This window comes from Lathyrus oleraceus, chromosome 4, assembly GCF_024323335.1.
Source record: "Lathyrus oleraceus cultivar Zhongwan6 chromosome 4, CAAS_Psat_ZW6_1.0, whole genome shotgun sequence".
Taxonomy (NCBI): domain Eukaryota; kingdom Viridiplantae; phylum Streptophyta; class Magnoliopsida; order Fabales; family Fabaceae; genus Lathyrus; species Lathyrus oleraceus.
This window is the reverse complement of record NC_066582.1, coordinates 34,123,125-34,142,862: the sequence shown is the minus strand read 5'-3', so window position 1 is coordinate 34,142,862 and position 19,738 is coordinate 34,123,125. Positions and strand designations below refer to the sequence as shown.

The following is a 19,738-nucleotide window of genomic DNA, read 5'->3' as shown; positions in this document are numbered from 1 at the left end:
ACATGTCAAACACTAAAGGGGAAGATGAGGAAGATGGTCAAGATATTGATGAAGATCTGGAAAATGAAGTAGCAATGCTGGGAAGACAGTTCAGCAGACTTATGAAAAAGATAGATGTAAGATCTAAGGCCAATGTCAAGAACATCACATCTGACATCAGCAAATCCAACAATTTTGGAAGAAGAACAAGGTCTAAAGAAAAGCCCAAAGAAGGAAAAGAAGTTCAGTGTTATGAATGTGGTGGGTATGGTCACATTAAAACTGAATGTGGGACCTACCTCAAGAAACAAAAGAGGAGTCTTGTTGCCTCTTGGTCTGATGGAAGTGAAACAGAAGAAGCAGCAAATCATGTGACTGCATTAACAGGAAGATGGGGTTCTGATGAAGAGTCTAGTGATTATGAAGTAACCTTTGAAGAGCTGGCCACTACCTACAAAGAGTTGTGTCACAAAAGTGCAGAAGTGTGCAGACAAGCTGAAAGCCAGAAGAAAGTGATAGCTCAGCTGGAGAATGAAAAGGGAGAATATGTGGAAACCATCTCCAAGTTGAAGACTGAAGTTGTACTCTTGAATTCCAAACTAGATGAGATGACCAAGTATGTAAGAATGCTTAACAATGGATCTGACATCTTAGACAAGATTCTCCTGACTGGTCAAATAACAGGAGACAAATTTGGCATTGGATTCAATGAATCTAAGGCTGAGTGCAGTTACACTGGTTGCAAACCAAAATCCAAACCTAAGTGCAGCCATATTAAAAGCAAACTTGAGATGTCACAACATCAGAAGGGAAGACAGCAGAAAGGGAAACATCAAAGATGGAGATGTCATTACTGTGGAAAATTTGGCCACCTAAAACCCTTCTGCTATAAGCTGTATGGTTATCCTAGACCTGTTCATCATCAGACTCAATATCAACCAAGACCCAAACATCACATGCCTGTCAACAAGAAGCAGTGGGTTCCTAAGACAAATGTTACAAGTCTAATAACTCACATTTTCTTCAGAGTTTCTGCCAAAGAAGATTGGTATTTTGATAGTGGTTGTTCCAGACACATGACTGGAAACAAAAACTTGCTAACTGACCTTCATCCCCATGCCACAAGTTATGTTACCTTTGGTGATGGAGAAAAGGGTGAAATCAAGGGAATTGGTAAGCTGGATTGCTCTGGAGTTCCTGACCTTGACAATGTCCTACTTGTTAAGGGATTAACTGTTAATCTAATAAGCATCAATCAACTGTGCGATCAAGGTCTAAATGTAAACTTCACTAGAACTGAATGTCTGATTACTAACAAGGAAAATGAAGTAATCATGAAAGGAGTTAGGCCTAAAGATAACTGCTACATGTGGAGTTCTCAAGAAACTGGTTACTCTTCAATGTGTACCTTGGCCAAAGAGGAAGAAGTGAAGATATGGCATCAAAGATTGGGCCTTAGAATGGGGGATCATTAAGGACCACTTCATTCAGAATATTAATGCATAAATTTCTAAGGAAATTACATCCCAACACTCCCCTAACAAGGTATGTAACCATATGGTTTTTGTTTCAAAAATTGAACCAAGGGAAATTGATGAAGCTGTCATCAAAGAGCATTGGTCTCCTTCTATGCAACAAAGGGTAAATCAATTTTAGAGAAACAACGGTTGTGAACTTATTCTCAATGCTAGTTGAGCTATTGGAACCTTAGTGAATCTTTCATAACAAGTTTGATGAAAATATTTATTTTAAACAAGACTCATTATGAAAGATTACAATCAGAGCATAAGATCTCAATAAAACTTGTACTAATGTACCTCAACTAGAATCCATAAGGATGATTCTAGTCTTCTCATGCATTTTTGTAAAATCTTCCAAATTAATGTAAAAAATGCATTTTGAACTGTTACATGTAGTTGCATGTCCCTACTTCACTCGAGGGGGGGGGGGGGGGGGGGTCTTCTATATCTGGTTATTTTTTTGCTTATCTTATCGCTTTCATCTTTGTTTTTATTTTGATTCGTTGAGTCTCCTTCTTGTTTGCACTTCTCGAATCGAGTTTTGATTTGATTCATTTTTAGCATGCATAAAACTTTGGTTAGATTTGATCTTGATTAAAATATTCTTTGATCAATAGCATATGTTAGTTTAATAAAAATATTTTGTGTTTTGGTTAAACTTTGATTCAAAGTAAAATCTCAAAGTCCTTTTGAAAATTTGAAATTTGAGATTTTACAAGATTGATTCGAATCTTTAAGTTTTACACTGAATTTTTTGGATCTTGATCGAATTGGACAAAAGTGGAACACAAACATTTGATTCGAATCGAATTTTGCACTTGATTCTGATCATTTTCTTGGTGACATATTATGTTTTATTTGATTTGAATCAATATTTGTGCATGATTCGAATCAATTTCTTTTTTAAAAATTCATTATCAGCTATGTGGAATTTGATTCGAATCACGAGACATTTGATTCGAATCACATGACATTTGATTCTAATCACCCTTGTATGATCCGAGTCAACGGGAAGCTTTTCAAAATAAACTATTTCTTTTATTCCACTTCATTTTCTCATTTGTTTCAAATAATATTTTTCTCTTGATTAGAATCTAACTAACTTTTTCAACTATTTTGTGTGCTTCATCTCAAGCACATATAAAATATTTTGTCATTATATCTCACATAACATATATCATTCTGAACATATTTTTTAGTGTGATAAAACAATGAATATGAAGATCGTCATTACTTCCTCCCTGGAGAAATCTATACACCTTGGACTCATTCAGCAATTGAGGATGCTTAGCCTTAGTAGTGACTGTATGGAAGACTACAGATAAGACGGAGTTCTTCTCAGATCTTCGAATAATTCATCGATCAAGGAATCAGTAGGATCAAGAGGTTGATTGCTACACGCAAAGTCTCAGAGAAGATTGATGATATTGAAAGATTAAAGAAGCGTTAATTGAGTAAAGATTACGTAAAAGAGCTTGACATTGTGTTGTATACAAGTCAAGATCCAGATAAAAGATTTTAATTTTCTTAGTTGTATTATGGATTGATGATTGTATGAACTCTTGCAAATATTTGTCAAATACTATAAAGGAACAATACATGTTTCAATGGGAAATCATTCGAGAGTGTACGTAGGCAAAGCGAGAACGAACGTCGAAATACTATAAATCTCAGTGTTATCTCTCACACACTCTCTTACTTATGCATTTAATTTCATAGTATTTGCATGCTTATATATTTCAATTCTAGCGTAGTTTGTCATTTATTCAATTGATAGTGATTTATTACGTAAGCATTAGGTTTTGTTGGAATTGGATACCTTATTGAGCTGACTTACTGATTAATATTCTAAGAAACAATTGAGGTTATAATTTACTACAATGAATCATTGTATAAACACATTTTATGGATTATACAATTGAATACCTAGTGTTTCATCATATTCATCTTTGATATTTGTAAAACGATTTAGTGTTAACGTGATCGAAATTTCGAATAGTATAATTTTTATATTTTCGCAGCAAACCTTCTGCTCGCAATTTTTGAAAATACTCTGGTAAGTTTCTAAAAAGGCGGTTGACTTTTATTTGGGTTCATTCACCCCTCCTATAGACTATTTTTCTACTCCCATATTCACACCTAACACAATACTAGACATTTCACGAGGAGAAATAACAAATGGATCTGCATTAGCCCATAACTGTCTGATTAGTGAGTTACTTACCCTAAAAGGTAGCCGGACCATATCTTCACAGATCTGGTTGGATTATCCTCAAGTTGAACAAGTCTGAAATCCTCGTTCAACGTCAGTCTAACTTCTTCTTCATGCACGTCGAGATTGATCCTCTTGACTTCCTCTGGACCTTTGTCTTTCTTTTGCTTTCACTTTCTCAAAGCAATAATTTCAGAGATATCATTCCGTAGAGGCGAGTTACTGAATCGTTGAAGGTCAAGAGATTTTCGCCATAGTACCTAAGACCTAATTGCTCAGCTCGAGCGTGTCGGTGTAGAGGACATTACATGAACTTCCGTCGTCAATGTGAAATGCCGCACCATGTGATGTGCAACAATGACTGTTATAACTAACAACAACTCCACATCCACGACAAAGAATTGAAGCGGTGATGTATCAAAGAATTTAGCAGAGTTCATCAACGCAACATATGTGTTATTTTCTCCATCTTACGATGGTATTGGTAGAGACCTAAATTGCAATCAATAATCAATAATGATCTAATAGTGGAATTCGATCGTGAAACTACGCAAAAATTAGATATCGATTCCCACAAACGTCGTCAATGTTCCGTACTAGAATTAGAATTGACATTGATTGATGATATATGACTTTGGAATTAATGATTTTGATATCTGATACTGTGACATTGAATGTATTTGCAAGGTTAGCACTTCAACGTCCAAATCATTTACAAAATCCAAAATAGATATAGTGAAAAGTGGAGATCAAGACGTACACTTTAAACCTCGTGTGTTAAATATATATGTAGGATAATTTAGATTGGGGGGATGCACAATCTTACCTTTGTATTTGATCAACTCAGAACAAGTACAATTCTTCAACAATTTCAATACAACCTTCTTGGTTACAAGTGTAATTAATAGAATTTAGAAACGAACTTAGTCGATAAATTCCCACTCAAGATGAACACAACAATCAATCTAGTTTAATGAAAACCAAGTTTTACAATGAAAATAGTAACAAGTAGAAAGCGGATGAAATAGCATGATTTCAGCTTGATAGAAACCAGATAAGGTAAAACATTACATGATTTCAGCTTGATAGAAACCAGATAAGGTAAAACATTCCAAGTTTCAAACACCAGAATAATTTCCAGATACTTGCATAGTGAAAACTAAAGGAATCTTACCCAACAAGAATACAATGTCAATGGCTAATTAAATTTGATAATTTTGACCTTTGTGGTCTAGGTACCCCTGTAAACATCTGGTATACCAACACAGTAACTCACGGGAAATTCCGGCCAGAAGTGAAGTGCCACTTAAACCTGAATTATACAGAAAAGCACCATCCCTCGATAGAGCAGAAATGTTGGCAACACAAACCTGGATTTTTAAGTTCAGATCCAAACTTTTTCACAGCTCAACTTCACTGGTCACAACATATAAGCAACTTTTGCTTTTGTGGTGGCGGCTATCAAACACAGAAGATGAGAAGGTGAGAGATATTAATAATGGGTCCTCTCATCATTTTCTAACTGCAAACCCTCCATGCCTTTAAAGACACTTTCATAATTATTGGCTTGAGAAGCATTTCTCCCAGCCCGAGTTACTCTCTGAGGATCCGAAGACCCAATTAATGAACCTCTTTGCCCACCAAAAGTTCTGTGTGCTGCTCCAGGGCCAGCCTCGACAGTGCGTGTACGGACATCTGATTCAGCACCAACAGATGCATCACGACTACTAGAAACAGCAACTCGCCTAGATGATCCACTTGACTGACCCAAGACATTGGCACTTGATAGCTGCATGATCACATATGAGGCCATTACTGAATTTGCAAAAACAAAGCTAATGCAGTTGGACGTGAAATCTGGCATAGAATTAAGTTTGGAATCATCTAACAGATCCATAACCAATAATTAAAAATGCAAAAGAAACTGCAAAAAAAATATGCACTCTATGGCTTTGTTTGGGGGGAGGGGGCTTTACAGAAAAGGGAGGGAGGGTGGGCTTGATGAAAAGGAAGGGGAAAATGGAAGTGAAAGGGATGATAGTCCCCACCTAACCACCTTGCATGAGAGGTTTTTTTTTCTTCCATAGTAAAAATAAAATCCTCTTATAGTTTTTTTGCTTTAAAAAAATTTAGGAAGAAACTTTTTCATAAAAGATTCAAATGAAAATTTGGTTCGGATAGTTATTCTTGAAATGTTATTTTAGATACTTCACTATTTTATTGAAATTTTTTTGAATATCAAAATTTTAAAAAATCATTTAATATTGAAGCTATTTTAAATAACTTTTTAGAAAAATTCTTTTTGAAATACAATTTTTTGAAAAAAATGCGATTTCGACTATGTTTTGATCTTCAACAATATATGTTTATATTATAGGATGTCAAAATTAATGTTTCAATTTCGAAAAAACGAATTTAAAAAAACTTAACATTTTGAAAAATATTTTTATAAAAATCATTTTTGAAAATACAAAGATTTTTTTAAAAACTAAAACAAACAGGCCCAAAGTCTAAACGGCTCAGCAAAACATCCTCAACACCAGCAGAATATATCGTGATTGAATTTCTGCTATGAGAAACTTACAGTTTCGAAAATGCGCCTCAAGGAATCCACAGATACCAAACCAGGGGGTTTCCCTTCTTCTGCTCCTGTAAAAGAAAGAACCTTAAAATGTCCAGCTAAAAAGCTAAATAGATATCATATAAACTTGTGAATAAGTTCAAGAGCCGTGTCATTGCAAAACTTAATTCAATGGGTAGTTGAAAAATACTTAAGAAAACTACAGGAGAAAGCTATAAAAAGAGAATAGTTACTGCAGAATGAATAAAAAATAGAAAGCCTGTCACACTTATGGGAGATCTTAAATAAAGTACCTGTATGTCTATCAGCAATGGTAACTGCGGGTGGCATTGCAGAACTGGTTCCAGTACCACGAACCTAAACAAAGGTGCATCTATGAGTTCCATCCATTTCACATGAAATCAAAATCACAACTGGCATAGAAAAAGAATAACACTTACGATGGCACATGCTGGAGGTGTGGCAAGCTGTGACTGCTGATACCTCAAGATGGTCCAGTCAAACACGTAATCAAACTGGAATCCTGTTGACATGTCAATTTAATAATACATGCAAACTTAAACAAAGATCATACATAGATTCAAATGCATAGTTTGAGAGAGTATATAAATGATAAACGTAAGAAATGAGGAAAGAAAAAGTTATCCTTTCTATATGATAATAACTTCAAACCTTTACGAATAAAAAGGTCACGGAATATCCTTTTGAGATAAGTGTAATCTGGCTTATCATCAAACCTTAATGCGCGACAGTAATGGAAGTATGATGCAAATTCTGTTGGATAACCTCGACACAAGGCCTGGAATAAGCAGTAAATTCTTAGTATAGGTCATGAAGGAGTAGATTATATAAGCACTAAAAAGACTGCATAACAATTTAACTTACTTCAATCGATGTAGAACCCTTTTTTTCACTAATTTTCTCATACTTCTGTTTCTTGGTACCTGCTTTAATTCCCTGCCAAGGAAGACTACAAAGAGAACACAAATTAGATAAAGTACACAGTGCTTGAAGACATCAAATTATAAGTAGAAAGTAATAATCACCTTCCTCCCAGGAAGTACATTAAAACGTAACCAAGAGACTCTAAATCATCTCTTCGGCTTTGTTCTGTGCATCGATCACCAGAGAAGTAGAAGCAATATTAGATAACAAAATTTAATCATTCAAAATAGAAGTTGAATGAAGGGTCATAACACATACGAATGCCAAGGTGAGTATTCATGCTAGCATATCTTGCAGTTCCAGTCAAATTTCTATTTTCCCTGCAGTATTGATGATTTAACATATTACACAAATCACCCCAAAAAATGATTTTCAAATAGTAGAAGCCAGGTCTACACTTTCAAAATAAATTGCTGAAATATTGATGATATTGCCGACAAGATTCACAACCTGACCTTAGTAGAATCTAGAAACCAGAAACTAAAGTGAACGGAAGTGTTAAAACAATACGTTTATATTTATGATTTAGGAGCCCTTGTCTAAGTAGACATAGCGGCTTTAATATCGCATGTCAGGGATAGGATCATAGGAGTCCTCAAAGAATTTGAATTCATGATCAAGTTAAAAATCAAATTTGGAGTCTAGTCTTTTGGCATGGGTTAGCAAGAAAGAATTTATGTTCGAAAAGTTAGAAGTAAATATCTGTCTCTAATCTCACTATTCTTGAGTTTTACTTTCATTATTATTGCTTAGTTACTTTTACAGTTATACAGTAACTCTATCTCTGTTTGAATAAAACAATATCAACCAAATAGTAATCCTACTTGGAATCAACCCAATTAAATTCTATTTTCGGTAATACTATGAACCATTGAAATCAATTCAAATTTATCTTAATAAATATCAATTCAAACAGCTTCAACTTGTTTCTATAAGTATGCAATTGTCACATAAAACCCTAGTCCTTGTCAATTTCCCAGTTTAGCAGCTGCCCGGAAATCACAAATTCCGTATAGAATACAGCGTGTGGAATCATTGAGAAACTGTCAGTCAGATTTTTTGCATACTAGAATGAATGTCCATAAAAGAAGAAGCAACGAGCTTATTGGATCTGATGACTCATATTTATTTGATAAAACATTCTCAATAAAACTATAAGATCTGATGACTCATTTTTTGCCACTATAAGATCTGATGACTCATATTTATTTGATAAAACATTCTCAATAAAACTATAATAGCACATCCTCCCTAACCATTGTTCTTTTCGCATTTAACAGATATGCGCGATACATGAGTTAAAACAGCCATCGGATAAATGTGGTTCCTACTAGACCGGGATGCTATAACTATGCTAACTTCACAATCGGAATAACAAAGATAAGTACCGCATTTAATGCACACCAATGGAATTGTTGTACCTGTAAGGAACGTGTCGATGGGTTGATATATCTCTGTATTTCATAGCCAGACCAAAATCAATAGAAAAAACCTACATGCACATCGATAGGCATTAATTCTCCAATACAGAAAAATAAAAGTACCATACAATATACATCCAAGATACACGTTTTAACAAGATTAACCACCTTGTTTGCACGCTTTCCTAACCCCATTAGAAAATTATCTGGTTTGATATCTCCGTGTAGAAATGATTTCGCATGAATGAACTCAACACGGTTAATCTGAGAAAAAAATAGGGGAGTTCTTAAAATTACTAAAAGAAATGACAACAGAAAAGTAGATAGTTAGCAAAGTCAACCAGGGCCTACCATTTGATCAGCAAGCATAAGAACTGTCTTTAGTGATAACTTTCTACTACAAAAGGTAAAAAGTTCTTCAAGACTAGATCCAAGCAGATCCATCACTAAAACATTGTAATCTCCCTCCACTCCAAACCATCTAACATTTGGAATTCCAGCTGTCAAAATCAAACTTGAGTTATAACTGACTATAAATTATAAATTATAAAAAAGAAAGATAAAACAATGAATATGAAGATCGTCATTACTTCCTCCCTGGAGAAATCTGTACACCTTGGACTCATTCAGCAATTGAGGATGCTTAGTCTTGACATTTTCCTATTTTAAAGCACAGCAAGAACAGAACAAGAAAAGCACAATTAGCTCCACTGCACTTAAAGATACAAAAAATCCAGTGCGTAATTGAGAAAAATCCACACAAAAAACCAACACTCATAATATTAAGTCATAATAGGACGTCAACCAAAGATAATCATCAGTCATCACAATCTTGAATTCTTACATGCCTATATTTGGCCGAGGAGTGAGTTGAATGGACTAAATTGAATAAACATGGCAGGTTTCTCACTTTTTTTAACAAGAAACCAAAATTATCACACAAATGTCACTAAGAATACCACTCAAAACCAAAATTCATATTATAAACCCTAGCATAAAATTAACAGCAGGAACTAATTTCACAGACAATCATATCTCCTTAAATTCATTTCAGATTAACTAACAATGTCATACACAATCAAAGCCGAAATTTTTTCCAACTACAAATAATAAGTTCATAAAAAAAATACTGAAATAATATTAAAGCATGAAAACCATGGTTTTAAATTGCGGTCCGCAACCACAATTGTGGCCGATATTGCTGACGCGGTAGTCTCTGCAACCGCAATTGCGACCAATATTGCTGACGCGGTAGCCTCTGCAACCGCATCGGACCGTAACTACTGTGACTTTATTTTAAAATCACTCATAATTTAAAGACACCAAAACTCAATTTACCCCTGTAATTAAAAATCTTAGTATTAAGTGTTTTACAAATTGTATTTAAAACTCCACTCAATTAAAATTCACGCCGCAACAACCGCAATACTCGTTGCAGCAACATCAATGACCGCAATCACAACACTCGCAACGCATCCGCAATTTAAAACCATGATAAAAACCAATAGATGAACAAAACTTACAAGCTTAATTGCTACTTCTTCATTAGTTTGAATATTAGTACCTACACAAGAAACAAAATAATAAAAGTAATAACCTAAATTATGAAATACAGGAACAAAAAATTCAGCATAAGAAGAAAAACCAAAGAACCTAAGTAGATCTCTCCAAAGGAGCCGCTACCGATCTTCCTACCAAGACGAAACTTATTTCCAACAAGACGTTCCATTGAAAAATAGGGGAAAACGATTTTTTTTGAAAGCCTAAGCAGTAACCATAACGCTTAATTGAAAATGGAAATATTGAATGGTATAAATTGTAACTGAAATTCATGATTTGAAAATCAAAAAGGAATAGTATATAGGATGCAAACATGCATGCATGCATGGCTCCGTGCAATAAATCAAGTCATTAATGAAAAAATATTTATGTTTATTCACCCAAAATCAATTCAAGGCATTTAAAATCAATTTTGATTGGACCCGCCTCTTTCATTTTTGAAACCTTTCACTTCCCTCAATTTCGTGAACCTGATATATTGAACCAAACATATTCAGGTGTGAATATGTTTGATGACGATTCAGTTGAGATTGACATTCATGATATGTGAGTTGTTAAAATGAGCTAATCTATATGGGTTGGTCGGTTCGGTTTGAAAAATCATAGAGTTTGGACGTTAAAATTAAAATCCATATATTTTTGGGGTTTTTTTTAGTTCAACCCTAAAAAAACCCGCTACCCATTAGGATTAGTCGTACGGATCGTGGGGGAGTTCATTAGGCCCGTATAGCTATAAATTTTTAAAATAAATAAATAAATAAATAAATAAATAAATAAATAAATATATATATATATATATATATATATATATATATATATATATATATTATCTTACTCCAAAACAATACATTGATTTTTCTCACCTCATTAAATTTTTTTTTCCAATTATATTCGATCTTTCTATTTTAAATCTTATATATTAATATAATCAACCTTCTTTCCTTGTATTCTATTAGTTTTTCTTATGATAATTTTTTGAATATTATTTTATATAATTTAGACATGTGTTGTATTAAAAAAAATTATAGCATTTTTAAAAGATAATATAGTACTTTAAATGTATTATGTTTAAAATAATATAGTTTTAATTTTATTTATAATAAATATTATGAAGTTTTAATTTTAATTTTAATTTTAAAAAAGTTCATTTAGAACCGAGTAGTCTAGAACCCATCGGGATTGAATAGTAATTTTCGAGCACATATTACAACATGTCTTTTTTGGCTCAGTCCTAAAAGTCTAAAGGTCGCCCCGTTTAGGGTCGGATAACCCATTTTGACAGCTCTAATGAAAGGGTTGAGACTAACATTGCTAAGAAATGGTGGAAAAATATTGTTTCTCAATTTAATGGATCACCTAGGAGAAATTATGAAAAGATAAAATTGAAGAATATGTATGATAGCTTGAGAAATGAATGAATAGTATGGTATAACATATTTGAAAATGTTATCGAATTATAGTTTGAGAAAGGAATGAAGAGTATGGTATAACATATTTGAAAATGTTATCGAATTGAGGTGGGATCATGAGAAGAATACATTTATGCATTAAATGATTGGTGAGATAACAAACAATTAGTATGTGAAGCACAAATATATTATTTTGTTATTGCTTAGGTTTATATTTACCGTGTTTATTACATGATGATTGTTATAAAATGCAAGAAAATTCTCTATATAGAAAATTAGAGATAAGGGAGTTCCATTTGTTGTCCAACTAATCACACTTTTTAAGAATGTGATAACTAACAAAGAGTATGCTTGGGAATCTTCAAGTGACATATTTTCCAATGTGAATTGTGGTAATGATGGTGATGGTGTGTATTGTTCACGCCTAAATAATATTGGTTTGTACGTGGAAGAAGAATCAGGTGATAGTGAAGATACAAGTGTTAGAGCAACATGGAAACTTGCAAATATTAATTTGAACATTTCACAAGGAGTTGTTAGCCAAAATAATGGACATAAGAGAAAGAGAATTAATGTTGTTGAAAAGAAAATCAACAAAAAGGAAATTCCCTCATCAACAATAATTAGAGTTGTTAATGTGATTGTGAGATTTGTAAGGCACAAAATGATGTTATAAGTAGTGCATTCATTTTGTCCACCGTAGAATCAAACATACACATAAATGCACACCATATCATTGTGATACCATATTGTACTGGTCAAAAAGTATATGTGTGCATGTCACCCCTTGCGAAGGACATGGATGCTCAGAGGCGTTAGTAGATATATTATGTTGTATGATGGTTAGAGTTTGCTCGTGTTCTGCGGTGGTGTTTAGGACCTGCTCACGTGAGGTGATAGGTTCTGTATATGCGTAAGTTGCTTGTGTATAAGTGTGTGGTATGATCAGTAGGGCTTAAGATCTGTATTAGTTAAGATTTGTCTCCTCAGTGGGAAAGGCATTTATAAAAGCTCTTTTGGGCCTAGAGTTTCAGAAGCCCTTAGGGATGACAACCACTCTCTTATGACTAGAGGAAGTTATTGTCCACCTATTCTTCAAGTGAGCCCTTTTTCTCTAGCCTCCCTTGTTTAAAACTCTCATAAATATAACACTACATAGTCCTTCGGGCACGAGGACTTTGTTAAGGGAATTTGTTTTAAGATCCTTTTAATTTGTTAGGTACGTTCCTCATCATGGAGTGAGTCCCTAAACTAATGATGAATTTTTATTAAGAGGCGAGTCCCTTAGTCGATTGCGACTTTTTATTAAGAGGCGAGCCCTCAACTTGTAGCGAGTCCCTCAGACGAAGGTGGCTTTTTATCACTCGAAGGCTACATTTTATTAAGAGACGTGTCCCTTAGCTTGGGGCAAGTCACTCGACCGAATGCAAACTTTTATTAAGAGGCAAGCACATCATCTTGGGAAGGGTCCCTCAGTCGAAGGTGACTTTTTATTTTATTTCTACTTGAATGCCTTAAATAACTAGATGATGGAGGGATATACCCAGTTTTACTTTGATTGGACCCTTAGATGTCAAAACATCAATCAATCTTGAAAACTTGAGTGTTTTAGTGGAAAAAGAGCGTGCGTGACATTTAATGTACGTCATGATGGAGTTCTTTGGGAAAATTAATTTATCCTTTTTTGTGTACATGTGTCTTCCAGGTGTAGAGACTTTCCCGCTTCTCGTGGTAGTTACCCTATTTGGTGGATGTATGACTTGTGCTATTGGGTTTTCCCTATATTGTTTCAGGAAAATCATTTATTTTCCTTTTCTTTCTTACTTCTCTTTTTCCAGAAGGATATACTGTTGGATTTGTTCTTTACAATATGATTTCTACCCATATAGAAATAAAGAACACAATCCTAAACTAATCCATATTGTAGCGGGGTATTCGTTACCTTATGGTTTATTCACTAAACCAAAAGTAAACATATAATTCAAGTCGCACCGCACTTTTATTTGTCCAAAGGAAAGGCTAAAAAAGCGAACAAAAGCCAAGAAATAAGTTTTATCAAATCAAAAACTAATAAAAATGTCAAAGATCTAGGTAAGGGGGTTGGTTATGAAATGGGAAGGTTTTACGCACCCAAAACATCTTTAGTACTCTAAGGGAACCTCTTTTTGCAAATGTATGTTGTAGGTTGGTATTTGTGAAAATATATGTGCAAAGGATTGGAGGGATGAGAAGAAAATATATTATATTTACAAATTTGTTGTTTGAATGGATGAATCCATTGCCTACGTACCATCACAAAGGTAGGATCAAAACCTCGTAGTTCGGGGTAAAAATCACAAAGATTGGTGAATTGATTTGTCAAAAGCCTTAAGGTCTTTTGTTATCAAGGGAGAGAACTCAACCTAAACCAACAATCCACCATGTGAGGAAGGCTTCAACATACTAGTGAGGGGTTAACCCTATAATAAGTATGGAAGACTTATAATCCAACCACTAAGGATAAGGTGAGGTTTACATCAACCACTATGATAACTCAAACCTATGGCTAATATTTATGAAAAGTTTTAACAAAGGTGGCCATTGGAACCACAAAATCAACTTGAAGTGAGTTGTATTTACAAATTAGACTTATTTACAAAATGAAGTCAAAGTTGGATTAAAATTCATTCACAATGAGTATTAATGAAAATGAGTTTTGAAAAGTCAAAGGCATAAGGCCTAGGTTTCTAATTTGAAACAAAGTCAAAGTTTGCACAAAAAGAGTTTGGCTTGGGTTAGAGTGGAGAGAAGAAGAGAAGGACTAGTCCTAAAGCATACCAAGATAGGAGAAAGAGATAAGACCCTTGGAGTTCCTTTTCTTGAAATCATAGAGATGATTCAAGATGCTCATTTTCTTTGGACTTAGCAAACAAACAAGCAATCACACAAATTAGATTCAAGCTCCTAGGATCTCCATTTGGCTTGTCTCTCTTAACTTGGCTACTCATGACAATGGTCCTTCTTATTATCTCAAGATGGAATCCCTATCATACAAGAGCAAACATCAAAAAGTTCACAACACAATAAGAGAAATGGACAAAGAATAAGTTTTGGAAAATAAGTCCTTTGAAGTCAACTTTAACATCTAGCATTCTAAAGGCATGAGGCCTAGTTGCTCTTCAACAAATTTAGCAATCTAAAGGCATGAGGTCTAGTTGCTCTTGAACTCCTTTAAGCATTGGGTATTGTCCTAATTCTAAGTCCTTTCTCCTTTTGCATTGGGTTCACACAAACAAAGACAAAACCAACACAAAACAAACAATATATTTATATACAATAATGAGCTCAAATGAGCAAAAGGAAAATGGCATAAACATAAAATATGTGCTAAAATGGGCAAAGAGAAAAGTAATATGAATAAATGAGCAAGAAAGTAAATTGCATTAAAGTAAATTGCAAGAAATTAAATGCTCAAATTAAAGTTAGTAGTTAGTGAAGTTATGTTAGTTTGTCATAAGACAATTTAGCGCTATGTTAAGCAATCGTAAGTGGACTAATGTAGTAGTCACACCTATCTGAGGCCGGTCAATAAAACTATAGGCAAATAAACACAAGTTAGAGATCATGACTAGTAAGCCAAGCTCCTACAACTTGCCGTACCAAAAGAAAAGAGGAAGGCCTTGTATGGACTTTAGGTTTTTTGCTTGACCAAGAAGCAACCTATCTTGGACACAAAGCAACTCACTTGATCATGGATCAAGTTGAGTTTGATTTGGATCAAAGAAGGTTAAACCTCTCATTTGTCAAGACCAACCATAAGACATTAACTCATTGGCCACAATAAAAAAAGAAATGAGATGAAGATGAAATGGATGGAAAGAGAAATAAAGTGTCAAACACAATTGGTCAAAAGTGAATCAAATTATCATCAACCAATGCTAAACAGAAGAGAAATGAAGATTAGAAGTCAATAAGTCAAACATATTTTTTTGGTATTTTTTGAATTAAAATAAAATGTAAAATAAAATGGGCAAAATATGGTCAAACCTCAAATTCAATTCAAATCAACTTCAACAAGTCCAATTAAATTCTCATAGGTCTAACATGGTCAAACAAACTTTGACAAAAAATTTCAACAATTTTTGAAATCAGAAACTATTTTAAAACAATTAAAAACAATGAAAAATAACACAAATGAATTAAAATCTCAAATAGATCTCAAATCAATTAAGAAATTGATGAGACTATTTTTCATTGACTTATCATGATCCATATGTGTTAAGAAAATATTTTTGGATTTTTCGGATGTCAAAAAGTATTTTAAAATGAATTAAAACTAATAAAAACCAAATAATTCACAAAAAATATTAAATGAAGTCACAAAAATAATTAAAAATCAAAATATGAAACTAGATTTTTCAAGAAATTTTTTGGCATTGGTCTCATACTTTTGTGACTTCAAATAAAATATTTATGAATTTTTGAAAATAAAAGGAATTAAATGAAATTAAAACAAAAATCAGAAAATAACAAAAATGCGCTGCCATTGGATCTTCTCATTAATTGACGTGGCACTAATCATGTGACTCAGAGGCGCGGACACACCATGATCCTTGGTCAAGCGCGCAACATATGGAATTAAAATAAGTCAGCCAAATGAAAGGACACGATTAAAACGTTTTACCAAGATCCAATGGTCTGGAAGCTCCCATGTGGGGATGGTGGTGGAAACCACCATCTTCTCCGGCCAGCCAACTGATTCCGGCCACCACGCGCAGGGATTTCAACTTCAATGAAAATGAAAAAGCAAGGTATCAAAATGAAGTTGGGGTGATGTACATCACCCCTGTAACCATGGATTCTCCTCAATGTTCCTATTCAAAGAGAAACATGAGCTTGAAGATCATGGTACACAAACTGAAATGACACAATTCATGAAATTAAGACCACCACTGGCCTGCCTCATACTTGAGGACTTCAGAAAACAGCACAAACTCAAGCAATTCACATTGTATTTCGAGATCTGAATCAAAAAAAGTTTGGTGATATACCTCTGAAATGGAGCTTCAAACAACACGAATTGTCCAAGCTCTTAATCCAATTTTGATATGGAAGTATGATGATGATGCAAGGCTAAGGAATTAAGACTTGAAGATCAACTAATGATGTTGAAATTCAAGCTTGAAATTGAAAATGAAAACTGAAATTCCTTTAGGTGAGGGTTTGGTTTTGAATTCTGCAGCGTTTCAGATCTCCTTCAGGTTGATTTTTGAATGAGCAAGAGCCTCTATTTATAGCTGAACTTGATGCAATGCTTGCTTTCCCTCGTGTGCATGAATTTTGGATCCTCCATGCATGGGCCTGTACAGGCGCATGTGAGGCCCAAAAGTGAATGAAAATGCATGCTGAGATCAAATTCAAATGAATTGGACGTGTAATTGGAGCTGCATTGGCTTTCACATGAAGTTATGATGTAAATTGCAAAAATGAGCATAAACATTAAGCTCTTCGAAACCCCCACATGGAAAATCCAAAAATGGTCATGTGAGTAATGGTTGGAAAGCTCTTGGAATAAGGAACAAAAGTCATGTTGGGCAAAAATTTATTTGGAGTTTGGAAATTTATGAAAACTGGTTGTGAAGTTTGGGGTACAAAACATGTCTAGGTCCCCTTTGAAAATTTTCAACAAAAATAACCACTTTCAAGCCCTTCTGTTTCAATGATGCAAGCCTCAAATGAAAAAACCTCCAACATAAAAGTTGTAGATCTTTTCAATATGATCAATTTGGACTTAAATTTTGCATCATCAATGAGAAATTTATGGGCACTTGAAGTTGGACATTTTTCAAATTCAATGGTTTTGGTCCAAAGTGACCTATAATGTTTTGTATTATCACATGTATTTATTTTAGGATTATGAAATTTTGTCCAACATAAAATTTTAAGTAGACATCTTAAGCTTTCCAATGCGATTGGTCTCACCTCAAAATCATAAAAATTAAGGAAGTTAGGTCCTTGGGAAGTTAACCCAAAATTAGGGTTTCAGTCAAAATGACCTATAATGTTTTGAAATTAATGATGACCTTCCAAGTTTCAAATGGATTTTTGGTGAACATTAAAGTTGTTCATATGGTCATTAAGAACATTTTTTCTCTTAGGGTCATATTCATTTGACAAACACATCACAAGTTGTATCTCAGTGATCCTCAGTTTAGTCAGATGATTTGACTAGTCAACTTCTCAAGGTCAAACTTCAAACCTTGATGAATGAATGATTGAGGATAATCATATAGGCTCATATATGCATAAAATAATGAATGAAAGAACTTCCCTTTATTGAATTTGATCATAGGTAGAGGTTGCTTCATGAGCAAGGCACAATCAAAGCACAGTTGAATTAGGGTTTCCTTGGGAAACAATCCTCAAGCCCTTTGGGTTATCTTGACCAAATTGGAAAATTGAGATACTTGGGAGAAATATATGATGATTAGGAACTTTTTGGACCATTTTCATGCTTGTTCTCATCTTCATCTAGCCACTTCATTGAGCTTAGGAGCCTCATAGGAGCATAGGAGCATAGGAGCACATGATCACTTGAGCTTCAAAACAAAAAGAGTTAGTGACATATTTTTGTGCTTTTGGTTAGTAAACAAATAAGAAAAGCAATAATATACAATACAAGCATGCTTGGTGGTCTCAAACCACTCACACAAGTCCCAACCCCTAGGGTAAAGGAACCACACATGCTATGATCCTTAAGGCAATGCAATGAGCAATGATATGATTCCATGAGGGATCTTAGGGTCAAAATTAGGGTCTTACAGATGCCCCTATTTAAGGTCATTCTAGCCGGAGATATGAAGGTTAAAATCTTCGTCTCGACGAGGTAGAATGGGCTTAAATAATAACAAAGAGACAAATTTTGGTCCCTAAGAGACCTCATGATGCAAATGTATGTATGAAAAAATAAAATCTTCATGGTGAATAATTGCCACGAAGGAAAAGAAATCAGGAGAAACTGAAAAGTCCAGAGGAGTAACACGCTCACTAGGGAGACAAAGACTCTGGGGAAAATAAGGTAGAATGCGTGAGTAGGTCACGACTTGAAAACTTGCTGGGAGACACAAAGGGATTCCATGAAAACAAATCAATGGAAAGACTCGAGCTGACGCAAAGATGCATGTATTGGGGAATATGCCAATACAGCAAAACTATCCACAAAGGATACCTCGGATAAAATCCAGACTCAGACAGGGATGCCCACAAAGGACTCAGCTGAGGAAGAAACAGTGAGATATTACCGATTACCGGGTTATAAACTCAAAGAGAGACATGTTTTCAAAGCACCGGTTACTGGGTGAGAGAACCTGCTCAAGGAGAAAGAGTATCTAAGACCGGTATACGGGTGAGAGACATCAATCATCCAAAACATCCAAGGAGGACCTAAACGACACATCTCAACTCAGGAGAAATTTGACTCCACAGGGGACAAAAAGTCATAATAGGGAGCAGAAGGAAGGAACACCAGGGATACCGGTTACTGGGCATATAATAGGTGACCAACCAGGCATGAATTGAGAACAAATCCAAGACACTCATCATCCGAAAGGAAGGCTGAAAAAAGAAAACTCGACTTATAGGATGGGTATTCGATCTCACAAGGAAATACGAATCTTACTCAACTGGGGAAGAAAAAGACTTCAACTGAAGAGCGCATGAGATATATTATCTATTACCGTCATAACATAGATAACATACTCGCGTGGAAGATTATCCATAACCGGTTACTGGGTTAATAAAGGATAAATCGACCGAAAAGAAAGGACATCGGGATACCGTTACTGGGTATAAAATGATGACCAATCAAAAGGAGAAACAATCATTACCAAACAAGGGCAAATGAAAGATGACTAGGCGGGGATGAATTTCCTGATAAGAGCAATTATCCAAGAGATATATCACCGGTTACTGGGTGGTATACTAAAAAAAACGAAGGAATATCAATACCGAATATTGGATAAAGATAACCAACAAAGAGGGGATTACATCTACTGGTTACTGGGTAGAAAACCACAGAAGTAGGACTTACAACTACCGGTTACTGGGTAGAAGGCCACAGAAATAGGACTTAC

At 34.5% G+C, this 19,738-nt stretch overlaps 1 protein-coding gene across 2 annotated transcripts; it reads right to left on the bottom strand.

Annotated features, from left to right (window-relative positions):
* Positions 1–4,731: 4,731 nt before the first annotated feature.
* Positions 4,732–10,705, bottom strand: LOC127138640 (casein kinase 1-like protein 1). Of its 2 annotated transcripts, none has more exons than XM_051065127.1 (14): positions 10,312–10,705; positions 10,182–10,222; positions 9,249–9,318; positions 9,010–9,158; positions 8,827–8,922; positions 8,659–8,729; positions 7,496–7,557; positions 7,339–7,402; positions 7,178–7,262; positions 6,965–7,091; positions 6,733–6,815; positions 6,586–6,649; positions 6,310–6,360; positions 4,732–5,568 (listed from the first exon to the last, which is right to left on the bottom strand). In XM_051065127.1, exons 1-14 carry the CDS (start codon positions 10,385–10,387, stop codon positions 5,204–5,206), a joined length of 1,404 nt encoding a protein of 467 aa, XP_050921084.1. In that variant the 5' UTR covers positions 10,388–10,705; the 3' UTR covers positions 4,732–5,203. The 2 variants fall into 2 exon arrangements, with proteins under 2 accessions (XP_050921084.1, XP_050921083.1); XM_051065126.1 differs by having other exon boundaries at positions 4,732–5,500; positions 6,296–6,360; positions 10,312–10,703.
* Positions 10,706–19,738: the final 9,033 nt, after the last annotated feature.

Coding starts and splice junctions, on each gene's coding strand:
- LOC127138640 (XM_051065127.1), bottom strand. CDS start 10,387: ATGGAACGTCTTGTTGGAAATAAGTTTCGTCTTGGTAGGAAGATCGGT. Junction 7,558..8,658: donor CATCGACACGTTCCTTACAG/GTACAACAATTC, acceptor TCAATACTGCAG/GGAAAATAGAAATTTGACTG. Junction 6,816..6,964: donor TGACCTTTTTATTCGTAAAG/GTTTGAAGTTAT, acceptor ACATGTCAACAG/GATTCCAGTTTGATTACGTG.